Below are 17429 nucleotides of genomic sequence, written 5' to 3' on the forward strand. Positions count from 1 at the left end.
TAAATCAGCAAGACATAACAATCATAAATATCTATGCCCCAAACACTGGCTCATCCATGTACCTCAAACAAATCCTCTCAATTCCAGAAATCAAATAGACCACAACACAATAATACTAGGCGATTTTAACATACCTCTCTCACCGCTGGATAGATCGTCCAAACAAAAATTGAATAAAGAAACCACAGATATCAATAACACAATCAACAATTTAGACTTCACCGACTTATATAGAATATACCATACAACAAAGAACCAATATACTTTCTTCTCAGTAGCACATGGATCCTTCTCTAAAACAGACCATGTCTTATGCCACAAAGCCACTGCTGGCAAATACAAGAAGATAGAGATACTACCTTGTACTCTATCAGATCATAATGGATTGAAATTAGAAATGACAGAATAAAAAACAGAAACTTCTCCAATACCTGGAGATTAAACGAGAACAAAGACACATCATATCAAAATCTCTGGGACACTATGAAAGCAGTACTTAGAGGAAGATTTATTTCATGGGGCGCATTCAACAAAAGAAGTAGAAATCAACAAATAAACGACTTAACACTACATCTCAAAGCCCTAGAAAAAGAAGAGCAGACCAACACCAAAAGTAGTAGAAGACAGGAAATAGTTAAAATCAGAGCCGAAATCAATGAAATTGAAACAAAAGAAACAATCGGAAAAATTAACAAAATAAATAGTTGGTTCTTGGAAAAAATAAACAAAATTGATAAACCCTTAGCCACACTAACAAAGAGAAAGAGGGAGAAAACTCAAATTACTAAAATTCAGAATGAACAAGGAAATATCACAACAGACATGAGTGAAATACAAAACATAATTAGAAGCTATTTTGAAAATCTATACTCCAACAAAACAGAAAACCTCGAAGACATCAACAAGTTTCTAGAGACATATGAATTACCTAAACTGAACGAGGAGGACATACACAACTTAAATTAATCAATTTCAAGCAATGAAATAGAAGAGGTCATCAAAAGCCTACCAACAAAGAAAAGTCCGGGACCAGATGGGTTCTCAGCTGAGTTCTACAACACCTTTAAAGAAGAGCTCATTCCAATACTTCTCAAAGTATTCCATAAAATAGAAGAGGAGAGAACCCTCCCACACTCATTCTATGAAGCCAATATCACCCTGATACCTAAACCAGACAAAGACTCATCAAGGAAAGAAAATTTCAGACCAATATCCTTAATGAACATTGACACAAAAATTCTCAACAAAATTTTAGCAAATCGCATACAAAAATATATTAAAAAGATAGTGCACCACGATCAAGTGGGTTTTATCCCAGGGATGCAAGGTTGGTTCAACATCTGGAAATCAATAAATGTCATTCACCATATCAACAGACTAAAAGTTAAGAATCACATGATTATTTCAATAGATGCAGAAAAAGCATTCGATAAAATACAGCATCCCTTCATGCTCAAAACACTAGAGAAAATTGGGGTAGTGGGAACAGTTCTTAAAATTATAAAGGCCATCTACGCTAAGCCCATGGCCAATATCATTCTAAATGGTGAAAAACTGAAAGCATTCCCCCTAAAAACTGGAACAAGGCAGGGATGCCCTCTTTCACCACTTCTATTCAATATCGTTCTTGAGACTCTAGCCAGAGCAATTAGACAAACCAAAGAAATTAAAGGGATGCAAATTGGAAAAGAGGAACTCAAACAATCCCTGTTCGCTGATGACATGATTATATATTTAGAGGAACCTGGAAATTCCACCAGAAAACTCTTAGAATTCATAAGTGAATTCAGTAAAGTAGCAGGTTACAAGATCAATGCTCATAAATCCAATGCATTTTTATACATAAGTGATGAATCTTCAGAAAGAGAAATTAGGGAAACTACCCCATTTACAATAGCATCGAAAAAAATAAAATACTTGGGAATCAATCTCACAAAAGAGGTGAAAGACCTCTACAATGAGAACTATACAACACTAAACAAAGAAATTAAAGAAAACCTTAGAAGATGGAAAGATCTCCCATGTTCTTGGATAGGCAGAATTAATATTGTCAAAATGGCCATACTACCAGAAGTGCTATACAGATTCAATGCAACTCCAATTAAAATCCCAATGACGTACCTTACAGAAATAGAGCAAGCAATTATGAAATTCATCTGGAAGAATAAGAAACCCAGAATAGCTAAAGCAATCCTTAGCAGGAAGAGTGAAACAGGGGGTATTGCAATACCAGATCTTCAACTCTACTACAAAGCAATAGTAACCAAAACGGCATGGTATTGGTACCAAAATAGAAAGGTAGATCAATGGTATAGAATAGAGGACACGGACAGAAACCCAAATAAATACAATTTTCTCATACTAGACAAAGGGGCCAAAAATATGCAATGGAGAAAAGATAGCCTCTTCAACAAATGGTGCTGGGAGAATTGGAAATCCATATGCAACAGAACGAAACTAAATCCCTATCTCTCACCTTGCACAAAACTCAACTCAAAATGGATCAAGGACCTCGGAATCAGACCAGAGACCCTGCATCTTATAGAAGAAAAAGTAGGTCCAAACCTTCAACTTGTTGGCTTAGGATCAGACTTCCTTAACAGGACTCCCATAGCACAAGAAATAAAAGCTAGAATCAACCACTGGGATAGGTTCAAACTAAAAAGCTTTCTCTCAGCAAAGGAAACTATCAGTAATGTGAAGAGAGAGCCTACAGAGTGGGAGAATATCTTTGCCACTCATACTTCAGATAGAACGCTAATTTCCAGAATCTATAAAGAACTCAAAAAACTCTACACCAAGAATACAAATAATCCAATCAACAAATGGGCTAAGGAAACGAACAAACACTTCACAGAAGATGATGTAGATGCAATCAACAAACATATGGAAAAATGTTCAACATCTCTAGTAATAAGAGAAATGCAAATCAAAACCACCCTAAGATTCCATCTCACCCCAATTAGAATGGCGATTATCAAGAATACAAGCAACAACAGGTGTTGGCGAGGATGTGGGGAAAAAGGTACACTCATACATTCCTGGTGGGGTTGCAAATTAGTGCAGCCACTCTGGAAAGCAGTATGGAGATTCCTCAGAAAGCTTGGAATGGAACCACCATTTGACCCAGCTATCCCACTCCTCAGCCTATACCCCAAAGGACTTAAAATCAGTATACTACAGAGATACAGCCACATCAATGTTCATAGCTGCTCAATTCACTATAGCCAGATTGTGGAACCAACCTAGATGCCCTTCAGTTGATGAATGGATAAAGAAACTGTGGCATATATATATACAATGGAATATTACTCCACCATGAAGAATGATAAAATTATGGCATTTGCAGGCAAATGGATGAAATTGGAGGATATCATGCTAAGTGAGATAAGCCAATCTCAAAAAACTAAAAGACGAATGATCTCGCTGATAAGCGAATGAGGACATATAATGGGGGGTAGGAGGGGTTAGCATTAGGGTTAGGGATAGGTTTAGGGTTAGGGATAAGGAGGGTGGTAAGAATGGAGGAAGGAAGGACTTATAGAGGGAAAAGAGGGTTGGGAGGGGTGGGGGGGAAGGGAAAAAGTAACAGAATGAATCAAACAATATTGCCCTATGTAAATTTATGATTTTTAATTAAAGTAAATAAAAAAAAAGGAAAGAAAACGTTAGACCAATATCTGTGATAAATGTAGACACAAGAATCCCTAACAAAATTCTGGCAAATTGCATACAAAACATATTAAGAAGATAGTGTACCACAATCAAGTGGGGTTCATCCCTGGGATGCAAATTTGGTTTAACATTTGGAAATGAATAAATATAATTCACCATATCAATAGACTTAAGGTTAAGAATCATATAGTTATTTCAATAGATGCAGAGAAAACGTTTGACTAAATACAACACCCCTTGAGGTTCAAAACACTAGAAAAAATAGGGATAGTAGGAACATACCTTAACATTGTAAAGACTATTTATGCTAAGTCTATGGACAACACAGAAAAACTGAAAGCATTCCCTTTAAAAACTGAAACAAGACAGCGATGCCCTCTTTCACTCCTTCTATTCAACATTGTGCTTGAAATACCAGACAGAGCAATTAGACCAAAGAAATTAAAGGGATATGAATAGGAAAAGAAGAACTCAAATTGTCATTATTTGTACATGACATGATTCTATATTTAGAGAATCTAAAAAACTTCACCAGAAAACTTCTAGGCCTAATAAAATGAATGCAACAAAATAGCAGGATATAAAATCAACACACATAAATCTAATGCATTTTTACTCATAAGCGATGAATCATCTGAAAGAGAAATTAGGAAAACAACTCCATTCACAATAGCCTCAAAAAAAAAAAATAAAATACTTGGGAATCAATTTAACAAAAGAGGTGAAAGACCTCTACAACGAAAACTACAGAACATTAAGGAAAGAAATTGAAGAAAACCTTAGAAGATCCTGTGTTCTTGGATAGGCAGAACTAATATTATAAAATTGGTCATACTTCCAAAAGTGCTATACAGATTTAAAGCAATTCCAATTAAAATCCCAATGACATTCCTCACAGAAATAGAGAAAGTAATCATGAAATTCATCTAGAAGAACAAAAGACCCAGAATAGCCAAAGCAATTCTGGGCAGGAAGAGTGATGTAGGAGGTATCACAATACCAGACCTTAAACTCTATTATAGAGAAACAGTAACAAAAACAGCATGGTATTGGTACAAAAATAGACCAATGATACAGAATTCAAGACACAGAGACAACCCCACATAAGTACAGTTATCTCATACTAGACAAAGGTGCCAAAAACTTACAATGGAGAAAAGATAGTCTCTTCAACAAATGGTGCTGGCAAAACTGGAAGCCCATATGCAGTAAAATTAAATTAAACCCCTATCTCTCACCTTATACAAAACTCGACTAAAAATGGATCAAGGACCAGAGACCCTGCATCTAATAGAAGGAAAAGTAGGTCCAAATCTTCATTATGTTGGCTTAGGACCAGACTTCCTTAACATGATTCCCAAAGCACAAGAAATAAAAGCAGGAATCAATAATTGGGATAGATTCAAACTAAAAAGCTTTTTCTCAGCAAAGGAAACAATCAATAATGTGAAAAGACAGCCTACAGAGTGGGAGAAAATCGTTTCCACTTCAGACAGAGTACTAATCTCCAAAATTCATAAAGAACTTAAAAAACTTTACACCCAAAATACAAAGAACCCAATAAATAAATGGGCTAAGTAACTGAGTAGACACTTCACAAAAGATATATAGGTGATCAACAGATATGAAAAAGTGCTCATCATCTCTAGTAATTAGAGAAATGCAAATTAAAACCACCCTAAGATTTCATCTAACTTTAATTAGAATGGCTATTATCAAGAACACAAGCAATAGTAAGTGTTGGCATGCATGTGGGGGAAAAGGCACACTTACACATTGCTGGGAGTTGCAAATTGGTGCAGCCACTCTGGAAAGCAGTGTAGAGATTCCTCAGAAAACTTGGAATGCATCCTCCATTTGACCCAGCTATCCCACGCCTCGGTTTATACCCAAAGGACTTAAAATCAGCATACTACAGTGATGCAGCCACATCAATGTTCATAGCAGCTCAATTTACAATAACTAGATTGTAGAACCAACCAAGATGCCCTTCAATTGATGAATGGATGAAGAAACTGTGGTATATATACACCATGGAATATTACTCAGCCATAAAGGAGAATAAAATTATGGCATTTGTTGGTAAATGGATGGAGTTGGAGAATATCATGCTAAATGAAGTAAGCCAAGCCAAAAAAACCAAAGGCTGAATGTTTTCTCTGATAAGTGGATGATGATACATAACAGGGTGTGGTGGGGGGGCACAAGAAGAATGGAGGAACTTTGGTAGTGTAGAGGGAAATGGGGTGGGAGGGGGTGTGGAAGGAAAGATAGTACACCGGGACGGATAGTATTACCCTATGTATATGTATGATTACATGAATGGTGTGAATCTACACTGTGTACGATGAATCAAAATGCAGTCTAAAAATAAAAATTAAAAAAAAAATAAAAAACCTCATAAATATTGATTGAATAAATGAATGATCTTATAACTTAAGTTTATTTACATTGATCCTTTGGATCAAAATCTCTCAACCATTCCCCACTGTTTAACAAAGTCTCAAATCTTCTTTTTTTAAAAATATTTTTAGTTGCAGATGGATACAATGCCTTTATTTTATTGCTGAGGATTGAACCCAGTGATTCACACATGCTAAGCAAGAGCACCAACAGTGAGCTACAACCCTAGCCCCAAAGTCTCAAATCTTATCAGGGCATTCAAGTACCTCAATCTACCTCTTTTTTCATATTCCCATTCATCACATATCCTACACTGCAATCAAATTTCATGTCTCATTACCCCACAAATATTCCTGATCGTGGTGCTCTCTCATGCTGGTGCCATTTCTTAGTATGTATTCTGTCTCTGCCAAAACCTTTAATCAATTTCTACGTGACATCTTCCCTGAACTCTTCCATATCTCTACCAGAAGTCAAGTAGTCTTTTTTTTTTTTTTTTTTTTAATTCAGGCATTACTCTGTGCTTCTCTATGATTAGAAGTTCTAGATTCTGCATATGTACATACACATCTTCCTCTTATATGAGAAGCTTTCTAAGGGTAAGAACCACATTTTACTCAGTTTTGTGGTGTCTACTATCTGATATAAAATAGATATTTAACAAAGGCATATTAAATGAAAAACAGAATTAAATCTTTTTAATTAAATCTCTTTAGAGATAATTCTTTTATCCTATATATTAGGATTTTTCTGAGTAGGATATTTATATTCAGAAAAGAAGGATGGAGCCCAGAAAGTGCTTTAGTGGTTCAAGGAAGGATTTATGCATGATACACGTAAGTGCATTAGGTACAGTTCATGTCAAATGAACCTCCTTCCCACATTCTTAAAGGGATATGAAATTATTAAATACAGAGAACCATGAAAACATAGTATACCTTGATGTCTGCAAGGCAACTGACAAGACACACACAAAAAGATTAGAGTTACATAAATCTAGATAGTTGAAAACTATTTCCAAAAAATATGGCAATTAACAGACCTTGTCATTTCAGAAAACATCCTTAGTGCCAATGCCCAAAGGCTCTACATTTGTTTTATCTTGTATATGAATAACTTAGTTGGTTGCTATAGATCTGCAGGTGATGTGAAAGTATGCAGGAATTTTATTTATTTTTAATTTGTTCTTTTTAGTTATACATGTCAGTAGAGTATATTTTGACACAGCATACATACATGGAGTATAACTTCCCATTCTTGTGGTTGTATATGACGTGGAGTTACACTGGTCGTGTATTCATATATGAACATAGGGAAATTAAGTCTGATTCATTCTACTGTCTTTCCCATTTCTTTTTTTTTCTCTTTTCAAAAATATTTATTTCCAGAAATTATAGGGAATAAGTAGATTTCCAAGTCTGTCTGTCCCATTTCCATCCCACCTCCCTACCCCCGATTCCCCCAGCCCAATCCAGAGAACCTCCACTCCTCCCATCAACAGAAATTAATAAAAATAATATTTTAACTATGATAAATGCAAATTGTAGCTTTGGAGTTTAAGCAACTAATCACAGAAATACCATGTGACAGAAGTCACAGAAAAGTATTCTAAAAGAGGCTTGGTTTTTTTTTTTTTTTTTTGGTTACAGTGCCTATTAAGTAAAGTAAGATGTGGATGCCAAAAGGGTGATACAAATTCAGATGGCATTAATAGAAGTGTAATGTCAGCTTAAGGAGAGTAAGAGTACCATGCATATACTTAGACATCTCTGTGTACAGTTATGACTATAGTATCTTAAGATGGATATTGATACTGGTGCTATTCAAAAGAGATTCATGAACCTGGAAACTATTTCATAGAACTAATGGCTGAAGGAATTAATTAGCTTATCAAAGAAAAGACTTAAAAGAGACCTGAGAGTGCTCTTTAAAGGAGCTGGGAGTAATTAGACGCTTTCTATACTCAACACAGGACTAGGACTGGGGACTCACAGATTATTTCTACAAAATAAAATGTCAAATTATTAACAATATTTGTAGAAATGAATGCCCCTAAGTAGACCAAGGCCACCTGCTTAATCACCTGTGCCACTGCAATGAGTAGTTCCCCAGGATAAACATATAACTCTATTTTCTTTTTAGGACAAAAAATATTTAATCCTCTATAGATTTTAAAACAATGTTCTGTAGTTAACTTCATCATTTGTATTCTTAGACTTTTTAAGACTAATATAATTACAATTCAATTCTTAGTATAATACAGAATAATTCAGAAGTCCTTATTGTTTGGATGTTAAGATACCCTACTTAAACAGCAAATCCCACTTAAGAACATTTTAGCAGCTAGCAATGTGACAAGGTCAATGCACCAAAATCTGAGTAGGTCAGTAAAAAATTGTTTCAGGACCACCCTATGAGGAAAAAAAAAACAATATAAAAAAGCTTGATGATATACTTTCCCAATTGATGGTCAATTAGAATTGGCAAATTAGATGGAAAAAAGCTGGAGGAAAATAGGAAACATTTTAACTACCAAGTAGTAATGACCACAAGAGAGGACAAAAACAGAGAAAGCAGATAAGATAGTTTAGAAAGCAAAGCCCTATACACTGTATTTAGTGTAGGGGCAAAAACTTTTCACCTTTCCTGAGGGAATCATTGTCTAATAATTGGTCTTCATACTAATGATCCTGTTACCAAGATAATTTAAATTATACTCATTATTCTCAATTTAAGAAGGCAGTGAAATGTATAGCCTAACAGATCTAACAAACATGTTAAAATTATGGCACTAAATGGAATAATTTCATTTCTCCAGAAAATTAACTTTTGTGGAAGAGTTCATTTGTTAAAGATGCCAGATAAATGAGGCATTTTTATATTGTATTATAGTATCAGGAGGAGAAGACATATAGCTCGTTAGCATGCTATTTTAAGGAAATGACAAATTTTGCTTCCCAACATTGATAATTATGTTTGTGGCAAGAAAGGGATATTTTCTTACCTCTTGAAAACTATGTTTTTGAAGATCCTTAAAACTAAAGTATAAAGCAAAATTTTAATTACTATGATAGTATTAGGCCACAAATTTCTCAATCTGAATAAAATATGATATAAAGTCAAATTACAGAGCTTAATTTTGCGAACCTCTGCAGATATCTGCCTCTCATGCTTATTCATCATTCATTTACCACCTCATTATCAATTCTAGAAACTTTTACATTCCTCTTTGCAAGACCAAAAATTCTTGCACAAAGGTAAAGCTTTCTTTTCTGCCTCTTTATTGGAAACCACTTCTGATCATGGCCTGTGGCACAGTAATACCCATTTTAAACTACATGGAGTAAAAGTCTGACATATAAGATGGATTGTATCCAAGGGAGTTCTGGTCCTATATGAAACACTACAGTAAGAATTTGATGAGATTCATTTTAGAACACTACATTTATCACAAGAAAACCATGAATTTTGCCTGCAGTAAAGAACTCCACACAAGATGATACCTGTGAATATCATTAAGGAGGTAGCAAGATTTAGTAACAAGCATATAGGCTCTGGGGTTAAACAGATTTGGTTTGAATCCACATTTAGTCACTTATATGACTACTGGCAGGTTACTTACTCTGAGCCTGCTTCTTTACCTGTAAGATGGGGAGAGTTAACTCAGGACTGTTTAAATGAGATTAACTGAAAACATTTGTATAGTAACTGGCATATATTAGGGGTATAATAAATATTAGTTACCTTCCATTAGCCTAAGAAACAGATTTTATTCCAAGTCAGTTTTACCTTCACTTGCAAACTTGCTGATGCAACTCTCCTTTCTAGATCTTCTACCTGCTGAAGGATACTCAAGTCCATTTCCATTGCTTGTTCTTCTACTGACCAGTTTTCCACAATATCTCGTGTTACCTGGTTTTCTTCATTTTCATTTAATTCAATAATAGCAACTACATTTGAAAAGAAATAATTTTAAAATCCACTTTATTTCCCCCCTCCTCAGTAATCTCCTCCAGAAAGTGAATAAAATTCCAGGAGTACCAAGTACATCTAACTTAACATACATCAGCAGGCAGCTTACTCTAAAAAAGGAGACACACTTTTTCTAAGAGACACAAAACAAAATTGTGCAGGTACTAAAAATTATAATACTTGATTTAAGAAATATAAGTAGTTGCTGTTGAGCAACACAGAAAAAACTAGCAATACTAGAATTAAGATTTAACAAAATGTTTTAAGAGAAAAGAATCAATTGTCATAACTATACAAGAAAGCAGAAATAATTTAGGCACATACCGTCCTTGTTCTTGATACACGCTTGAGTAATATAATCCAAGTGTTTCTGAATTTGTTTTTGTAATGCCTTTTCTCTTATTCCTCTGAGATGTAGCACCTTGAGCAAAGTTTTTAGGTCCTCTGGATCAATAATCCTCCACCAACCAAACTGCATTTCTAAGTCAAAATAAGTATGTAGATCTTTTACAAATATTTTGAATAGAAGATAATGGCACAAAGCAAATCTAAAGATTTATTAACTACATATAAAACCATGAGAGATTCAATATAAGAATCCATAATAATGAAATATAGTAAGTGGCTACAAGCCATCTTAATGTACCTACCTTCTGGAATAGGTTTAGGACTAGGAAAATCTACTGGTTTTGCTACTTCAACAGCTGCAGGTTGAGTTGAGATCTTTTCATTCTGAGGTACTGGAGATTCACTTTTACTTGAAGCAACATTGGAAGTCAAGAATGAATTACCATTTCCTTCAGATAATCCCAACCCTGGTCCCAGACTAGGTAAAGGTGAAGTAAATGGAATATTGGAAGTAAGCACACCAGTGGACCACCCACAAAACTGAAGTCCCATCATAGACACTCCACTTTTCATCTGTAAAAACAAAACATTTTAAAGTATAATTGATTAATCTAAGAAATTAGGAAAAATGTCTAGAATATGAAATTATTTTTCAATTCTGAAAAAATGCTTTCATTTATCACAGGTGGAAAAAAACATTAGAAACAGCAAGATTAAATTCCATGTTCTTATTTTGTTTTTAGGTACTCAACAATTAGTTGAAAAGTAATTAAAGCAGATTTAGACATAGGTTAGAAACTAGTAATTCTAACAAAGCTTGGGACAGAAAGTCTGACTTGCTTCAGTTTTCAGACTGTGACAGACGATATGACAGACAGACTATACTATTCAACTGATTATCCTTTATGGGGTCAGAGATTAAAGAAAGCTACATCACAATGAGTTTCAGTTAGTGGTACTAACCTGAAGAGGTGATACAGCAAATGGATTTAGGCTAACAGGATTCTGAGAAGATGATCCAAGAAGAGAAGCTGGGGCAGGTGAAGGTGACTTGGACGGTGGCTGAGACTGAGGAGTCACTACATTAGAAGTTGATGTATCAACATGGGTAAGTGAAGTATCATCACAAGGTGTTCTTGGCAAAAGGCTAAACCATTGTCTATTCTTTTCAGTCAGTGTTTTTAACAATTGGTCATTGGGGAGAGGACTATAGAACTTCCCTGGACCACCTGAACCAGTGTTAAACAGATTAGAGTCTGTCTTCTCCATACTGCTTTGTGATGCTGTTGATGGAATGCTGCTCAATGAATGTTTTCCACTGTTTTGATAAGACAATGTGCACCCATTTGCACTAACATTTGGTTTGGAGGTCATAACATCCGACTCAGGAGGCATCTTAGCTACTTCCAAAAGTTTGCTTAATTTGGAAAAAGAGCCAGGTTTCTGAAGAAATAGATTTGTGTTATCTTTTTCTTTAAGATCTTCTTTTTGCTCACAGTGATCTGTATTTGAACAATTTAAAGTATCCCCAGAAGTGTCAAACATTTCTTCTTTGATTTGGATACTTTCTGCCTTTTTAAGTTTTTCTCTTTCTTTTGCAATTTCTTCTAGTCCTACAAAAACAAAATGTGTTATGAAAATCAGTTACTTCAGGTCAAACCAATATTGCAATTAAACTTTATTATTTATGAATTTGTACACATAAGAACTTAATCTTTTCTAGATGACCTAAGAAGATTCTCCAGATTATTTTTATAGGTTATTTTTTCGTAATTGGAAAATTAATAAAGCCCTATTACAAAGAAGCAATCATGAGTGACAGGTTAGTATAAAACTTCCAGAAATTTTCTTTGTACATAAGCCTATGTAACTAAAAAAAGGAAATCTTGTTAAAGATTAGTCTAATCTACCTGTTTTACTGACGAGTACTCTATAAACACCTTGAAGTGTCAATAAATGTAACTACCTTATAAATTTTAATAGCTACAAAATAGTGGGTTACATCATAAATAGCCAATATTCTGCTGATAGACATTACTATGTCTCAATTTTTCACTATCATTAGCAATGGTGTAATAATGAATGATCTTGTATCTGCATTTTTTTTTTCCTGATTTACTTCCTTGGGATAAATTCCTGGGGGGCGGGAACTTACTGAGTGTTAAGATACATACTTTTCAGAGTTTTAAAAATATATTGTCAAAATGCCCTCTACATAGTCTGGATCAATATATACTCATACCAGATGAGAACACCTGTCTATCTTAACAAAACTAGATGCTATCAATATTTATTGTCTTTGCCAATATCTAGGAGGTAAAAATCTCAATCACATTATTTCTGATCATTAGTAAGGCTGAATATCTCTTCATAGGTTTACTGATACTATTTCTCTTTGTGAAACTTCTGGTTCATATTTTTTCCATCACTTAAAAATAATTTAGAGGAATTCCTTTAAAAATATAAATCTAGTCAGGCATGGTGGTGCATGTCTATAATCCCAACAATTGGGGAGGATAAGGTAGGAAGATTGCAAGTTCAAGGCCAGTTTCAGCATCTTAGTTAGGCCCTAAGCAATTCAGTGAGACCCTGTCTCAAAATAAAAATTTTAAAAAGGGCTAGTGATGTGGCTCAATAGTTAAGTACTGCCCCCTTTCAAATCCTGGTACCTAAGTAAATAAATAAAAATAAAACCCACTACTTTATTCAATAGGAAATTTTTAAAAGGTCTTACATCCTTCTCTTGAAATTTGTTTTCAACTGAAATTAAACCCTATACATTAGACTTGTATTTCTGACAACTATAAAGTAACAGGGACTAGATTTACCCTCTTTATGAAAAATCCACAGTAGAAAAAATATATGAAACAACTGTTTGCAAGAAATGGATATCAGATAACAAAGCTGAAAAAGTCAGTCAGTAAGCCCTATGAATGCCCCAGCATATTGCCGTGGAATAGGTTCTACATGCAGTGCAGGGAGGGAGAATCCAGGGGGAGCCTGGCAGACAGACCGAGGGGAGTCTAGGGAGGCAGAGTGACTGGAATGCTCAGGAGTTTATTCTGGAAAGAAGAGAGCTGCTCTGGAGATCTGCACATGCAGGCTAGGAATAGTGCCTGTTCTTACCAACCAGAATGGGAAACCTCAAGATTCACAGGCATTAGTTACTCAGAAGGATCTTGTTTCAGTGTCAGGGGATAATTATCCTAGATGGAGTAATATTCTAGTTCAGCCTAATAAATTTTAAATATAAGATCTGAAAGAATCATCTTTTCCCAAGTAACTTAACTGTGTCTCAGTTTTAAAAGCTCAAGAATATTTGTAGGAATTTAAAAACACCCAATACCCAAAACAAGATAAAAATCCACAATGTCTGGTGTCTAATTGAAAGTCTTGGTGGCATAGCTTTCTAGAATGGGAGCAAACAGAGGTGGAAGAATTTTTTCCTTGGAGGCAGAGATTAACTCACTTGGCAGAGTTTGAATGGTCTTAGTACCTATGCCTGAAGATGGCAGAAACCCTAATGTGATAAAATAAAGAAGGTGACTAGTGGGTTGAAATTTGGTTCTATCCCTCTTCTTTATCAGCTTAGAGACTTTCATGAGTCCTGAGGGGGAGGATAAACTAGAAAGGGTAAAGGAAGCCCCTTTAGGAGGGAATATGGGGCAAATTCCACTGACTCCCTGTTAAAATATGCGAGGCAACTTATTGTTCTGGATATGAAGCCAGTTGCTGTGAAGTATGGCACAAGGAAGCCCAAGTACGATCACCAGAAGGAGGAAATTCATCAGCTTTTAGAGCAAGACTCTAAATAGGTTCACTACCATGGGGAGTTGGAAAGAATCCTTAGAGGCTTGCTGGCTTGCTTGTTTGTATGATGAAGGGACAACAGTGGTGACAAATGAAGCTAAGTAAGGGGAAACACATGACCCTGTTAAAGAAAGAGCAGACCACCTTTTGGTGTGCATCCGTGCGTCTCCACACCCCTGTGGCTGGGGACTCCTGCATCCTCCTGGCCCACATTCTGGGTTGACTAATAATACTGGGGCATATGTTGCCATTCTGTTCTGGTCTGGATGTGTGGTAACAATGATAATCCATATCCCATTAGGGTGATTTCCCTGAGTCTCTTGGAATATGATCTGGACTAGATCCACAGAGGATGTAGCTGCCCTGAGACAACTGGTTGTCTTAGTATGATTATAAGAGAACCCAGGGTTTGAGAGGACCAGCCATTAGCACAGAGATGTTGAATGACTGATTCAGAGCAGGTCCTCCTATGTGGACACCTGGGAGGCACTGTTAGAAATGAAATAGTTTGGGGCTGGGGTTGTAGTTCAGGAGTAGAGCACTTGCTTAGCATGTGTGAGGCACCAGGTTTGATCCTCAGTAAAACATAAAAATAAATAAAATAAGGTATTGTGTCTTTCTACAACTAAAAAATAATAATAACGAAATGAAATTGTTCATTCAGATCATACATGTCCTGTCATGGGACAGGAAATGGAAAGAGAAAGTCTAATAAATGGCACAGGTTTCTGGTCCAAATGAAAGAAAGAAGGAACTAAGGAAGGAGCGGATAGATGGGCTCGAGTTCTAGCAATGTCTTCTTCACATCAATAAAGGTTGTATTGCTCATAAACAAAAGGAATGACAAGACAGAGGTTGAGGGGTTGCCTAATTGTAGAATGTGGGAGTGTGGTCCTAACCAAAAACTTGACAGGCCCACTGAGACTATGGAAAAGAGACATATGAGACAGATTATCAAATAGTTCATAAGCTCAAGCAATTGCTAGGAGAGATGCAATCATTAGAAGATTAGACAGAGAAGATCCACAGGTGGAAATTTCTTTTAGAGACTAGGGCTATTAAGCTTCATTCCTACAAACCCTGTGGTAAGGATGCAGAGAATAGAGCTGAAGGAAGTGTGCTATATTATCTGGACTGTTCACCTGGGATCACTGACAGGAATATTCGTGGACATTGGCTCTACTTTAGGATTTAATTCAACTCCTGAGGTCAGGCTTCTTTGTTCCTTAATCTGAATTTTTTAAGGATTAGGGATGGGCTCAGTTCCTGGTTCCCCCTCCAAGAGATCATTAAACATATACCTCAGATCATTATGCAGGAAAGGAAAAGAGCCCCAACCTTTATGAGATTGTTAGAAATACAGGACTAAGTATCTACTGTTCTGAAAAATACTAGATACTTAGTGAAAGAGCTCTGGCAAACAGGTTTCTCTACTGGGCTTTGGGTTCAGTGTTACTTATGGTTGAAAGACTAGAATCATAATCACTGCAAAGGCTTCTGGACCTCATTTTTAAAATTTCTTATTTTTTTTGTGCAGCACTGGGGATTGAACCCAGGGATGTACTACCACTGAGCCACATCCCCAACACTTCATTTTTATTTTGAGACAGGCTCTCACTAAATTAATGAGGCTGCCCCAGGCTTGTAATCTTCCTGCCTCAGCCTCAGTCTCCTGAGTTGCTAGGATTACAGGTGTACATCAGGGTACCCAGCTGCTTGTGGACTTTTGGTGTGAACTCTAGTTGTTCCTTTACTGGACTACATAAACTGGCATGAAAATACTGGGTTATTTAAGTCCCAGACAGGTAGGCTCATACATCAGCTGAACATATTTACTGTGACCTCTGCTGGTAGCTTTATAACTGTTGGCCAGGTATGTTAACAAAACCCAATTTATTTATAAGGCCTGACAACACTGTGTGACAATGTTACACACCTACAGGAGAAAGAGATTGCATTTCTTATATAAGAATAGATTCAAGCAGGGGGTAATGAGCAGAGTAATTTCAAACTTAAACAACTCTGTTTGGCTGTTTCACACTAGAATGTGTGTTCATGAGTCTGAACCAAAAAGACTCTGATAGCATTTGTAGAGCTGATGAATAGTATATACCTTTTATGGATGTGGAATTGCTGTGCCTCTTGCTTGTGCAGACAATACATACCATTAAGATGAAGACATTTCAGAATAGTATTATGAAAGATGGTTCCACCAACTCCTTCAACCATGACCTCTTTAACATTGTCTGGTTTGGGTGTCCTCTGTTCTTTAAACTTTAAACAACTGCTTATGCCTCATACAGGTCCCTCAACTTTGGTGAAGTTCCTCAGACCCAGAAGTCAATGAGCAGAAATAGATGATTGTACCTCAATGTTTCTTTCCTTTTTTGTACTTGTTATGATTTCAATAAATTCCTGAGAGGTTATTGTGGCTTTCATATTTTAGATGAATGAATGAATATACATTTGGATCCTCTCCTGCTTTCTTGATGGCAGTTGCTAGCCATACCCACAAGAAGAGGAATATTGACACTCTTACTCCAAATAGCTCTAAATTTTTGTTGTATTCTTATTCTAAGAGCAAGAGATTTCTCCTATAGTCCTTATATTCACAGAGTACCCCGCGTTTGGAAAACATCTTTGGTGAAAAAATGATAACTCCTGGTTTCAGGCAGAAGTTACTGTTCCAGAAGAAAAGGACAGGCCATTTGAACACCCCAGAAGATAATGATGGACTTGGGCATAAACATGCCTGACCAAAGAAGGTGAGAGGGTGGCTAAAGTGTAAATAACTCATTTCACCTTCCTTACAGATATTAACACACTCTACAAAACAATCCCCTGAAACTGTCTCCCTCAATGACACAGTACAAAGCTATGACAATGTTGAATTTGTCATTTTCAACCTATTTGCTTGCAGAGTACTGTTCAGATGTCCTACTTCAAGGTACAGCACAGAAATTATTCCTACCTGGTCCTCATTTGCTGGCTCTCTATAATTTTGTCCTTATTAGTTAGATTGTATAAAACTCTATCTTCTCAAGCGCACAGAGACACTCTTATCCTGACACGTAGACTTCCAGTGAACCTGTACCCAACATCAGAGCTACCCCAAAGTGGCACAAAACTCTCAACCAAATACTTTCACTTTAGATCTCCAGTTGAGTCCAACTAATAGGGTGCTGGCAGTATGCTAACTCCAAGGAAAAATAAATGAGAAG

At 36.0% G+C, this 17429-nt stretch overlaps 1 protein-coding gene across 16 annotated transcripts in view; it reads right to left on the reverse strand.

Moving 5' to 3' along the window:
• The window catches only part of BAZ2B (bromodomain adjacent to zinc finger domain 2B), a 177669-nt gene that overhangs the window by 27064 nt on the left and 133176 nt on the right, over positions 1–17429 (reverse strand). For all 16 annotated transcript variants that reach the window (XM_079131733.1, XM_079131731.1, XM_079131739.1 and 13 more), the window contains 4 exons: positions 11362–12011; positions 10701–10971; positions 10375–10530; positions 9868–10028 (listed from right to left, as the gene is read on the reverse strand). In XM_079131733.1, the coding sequence (XP_078987859.1) occupies positions 9868–10028; positions 10375–10530; positions 10701–10971; positions 11362–12011 (1238 nt within the window). The remainder of the gene's footprint in view (positions 1–9867; positions 10029–10374; positions 10531–10700; positions 10972–11361; positions 12012–17429) is intronic.

The sequence above is a fragment of the Sciurus vulgaris genome, assembly GCF_902686455.1.
Source record: "Sciurus vulgaris genome assembly, chromosome: 3".
Taxonomy (NCBI): Eukaryota; Metazoa; Chordata; class Mammalia; order Rodentia; family Sciuridae; genus Sciurus; species Sciurus vulgaris.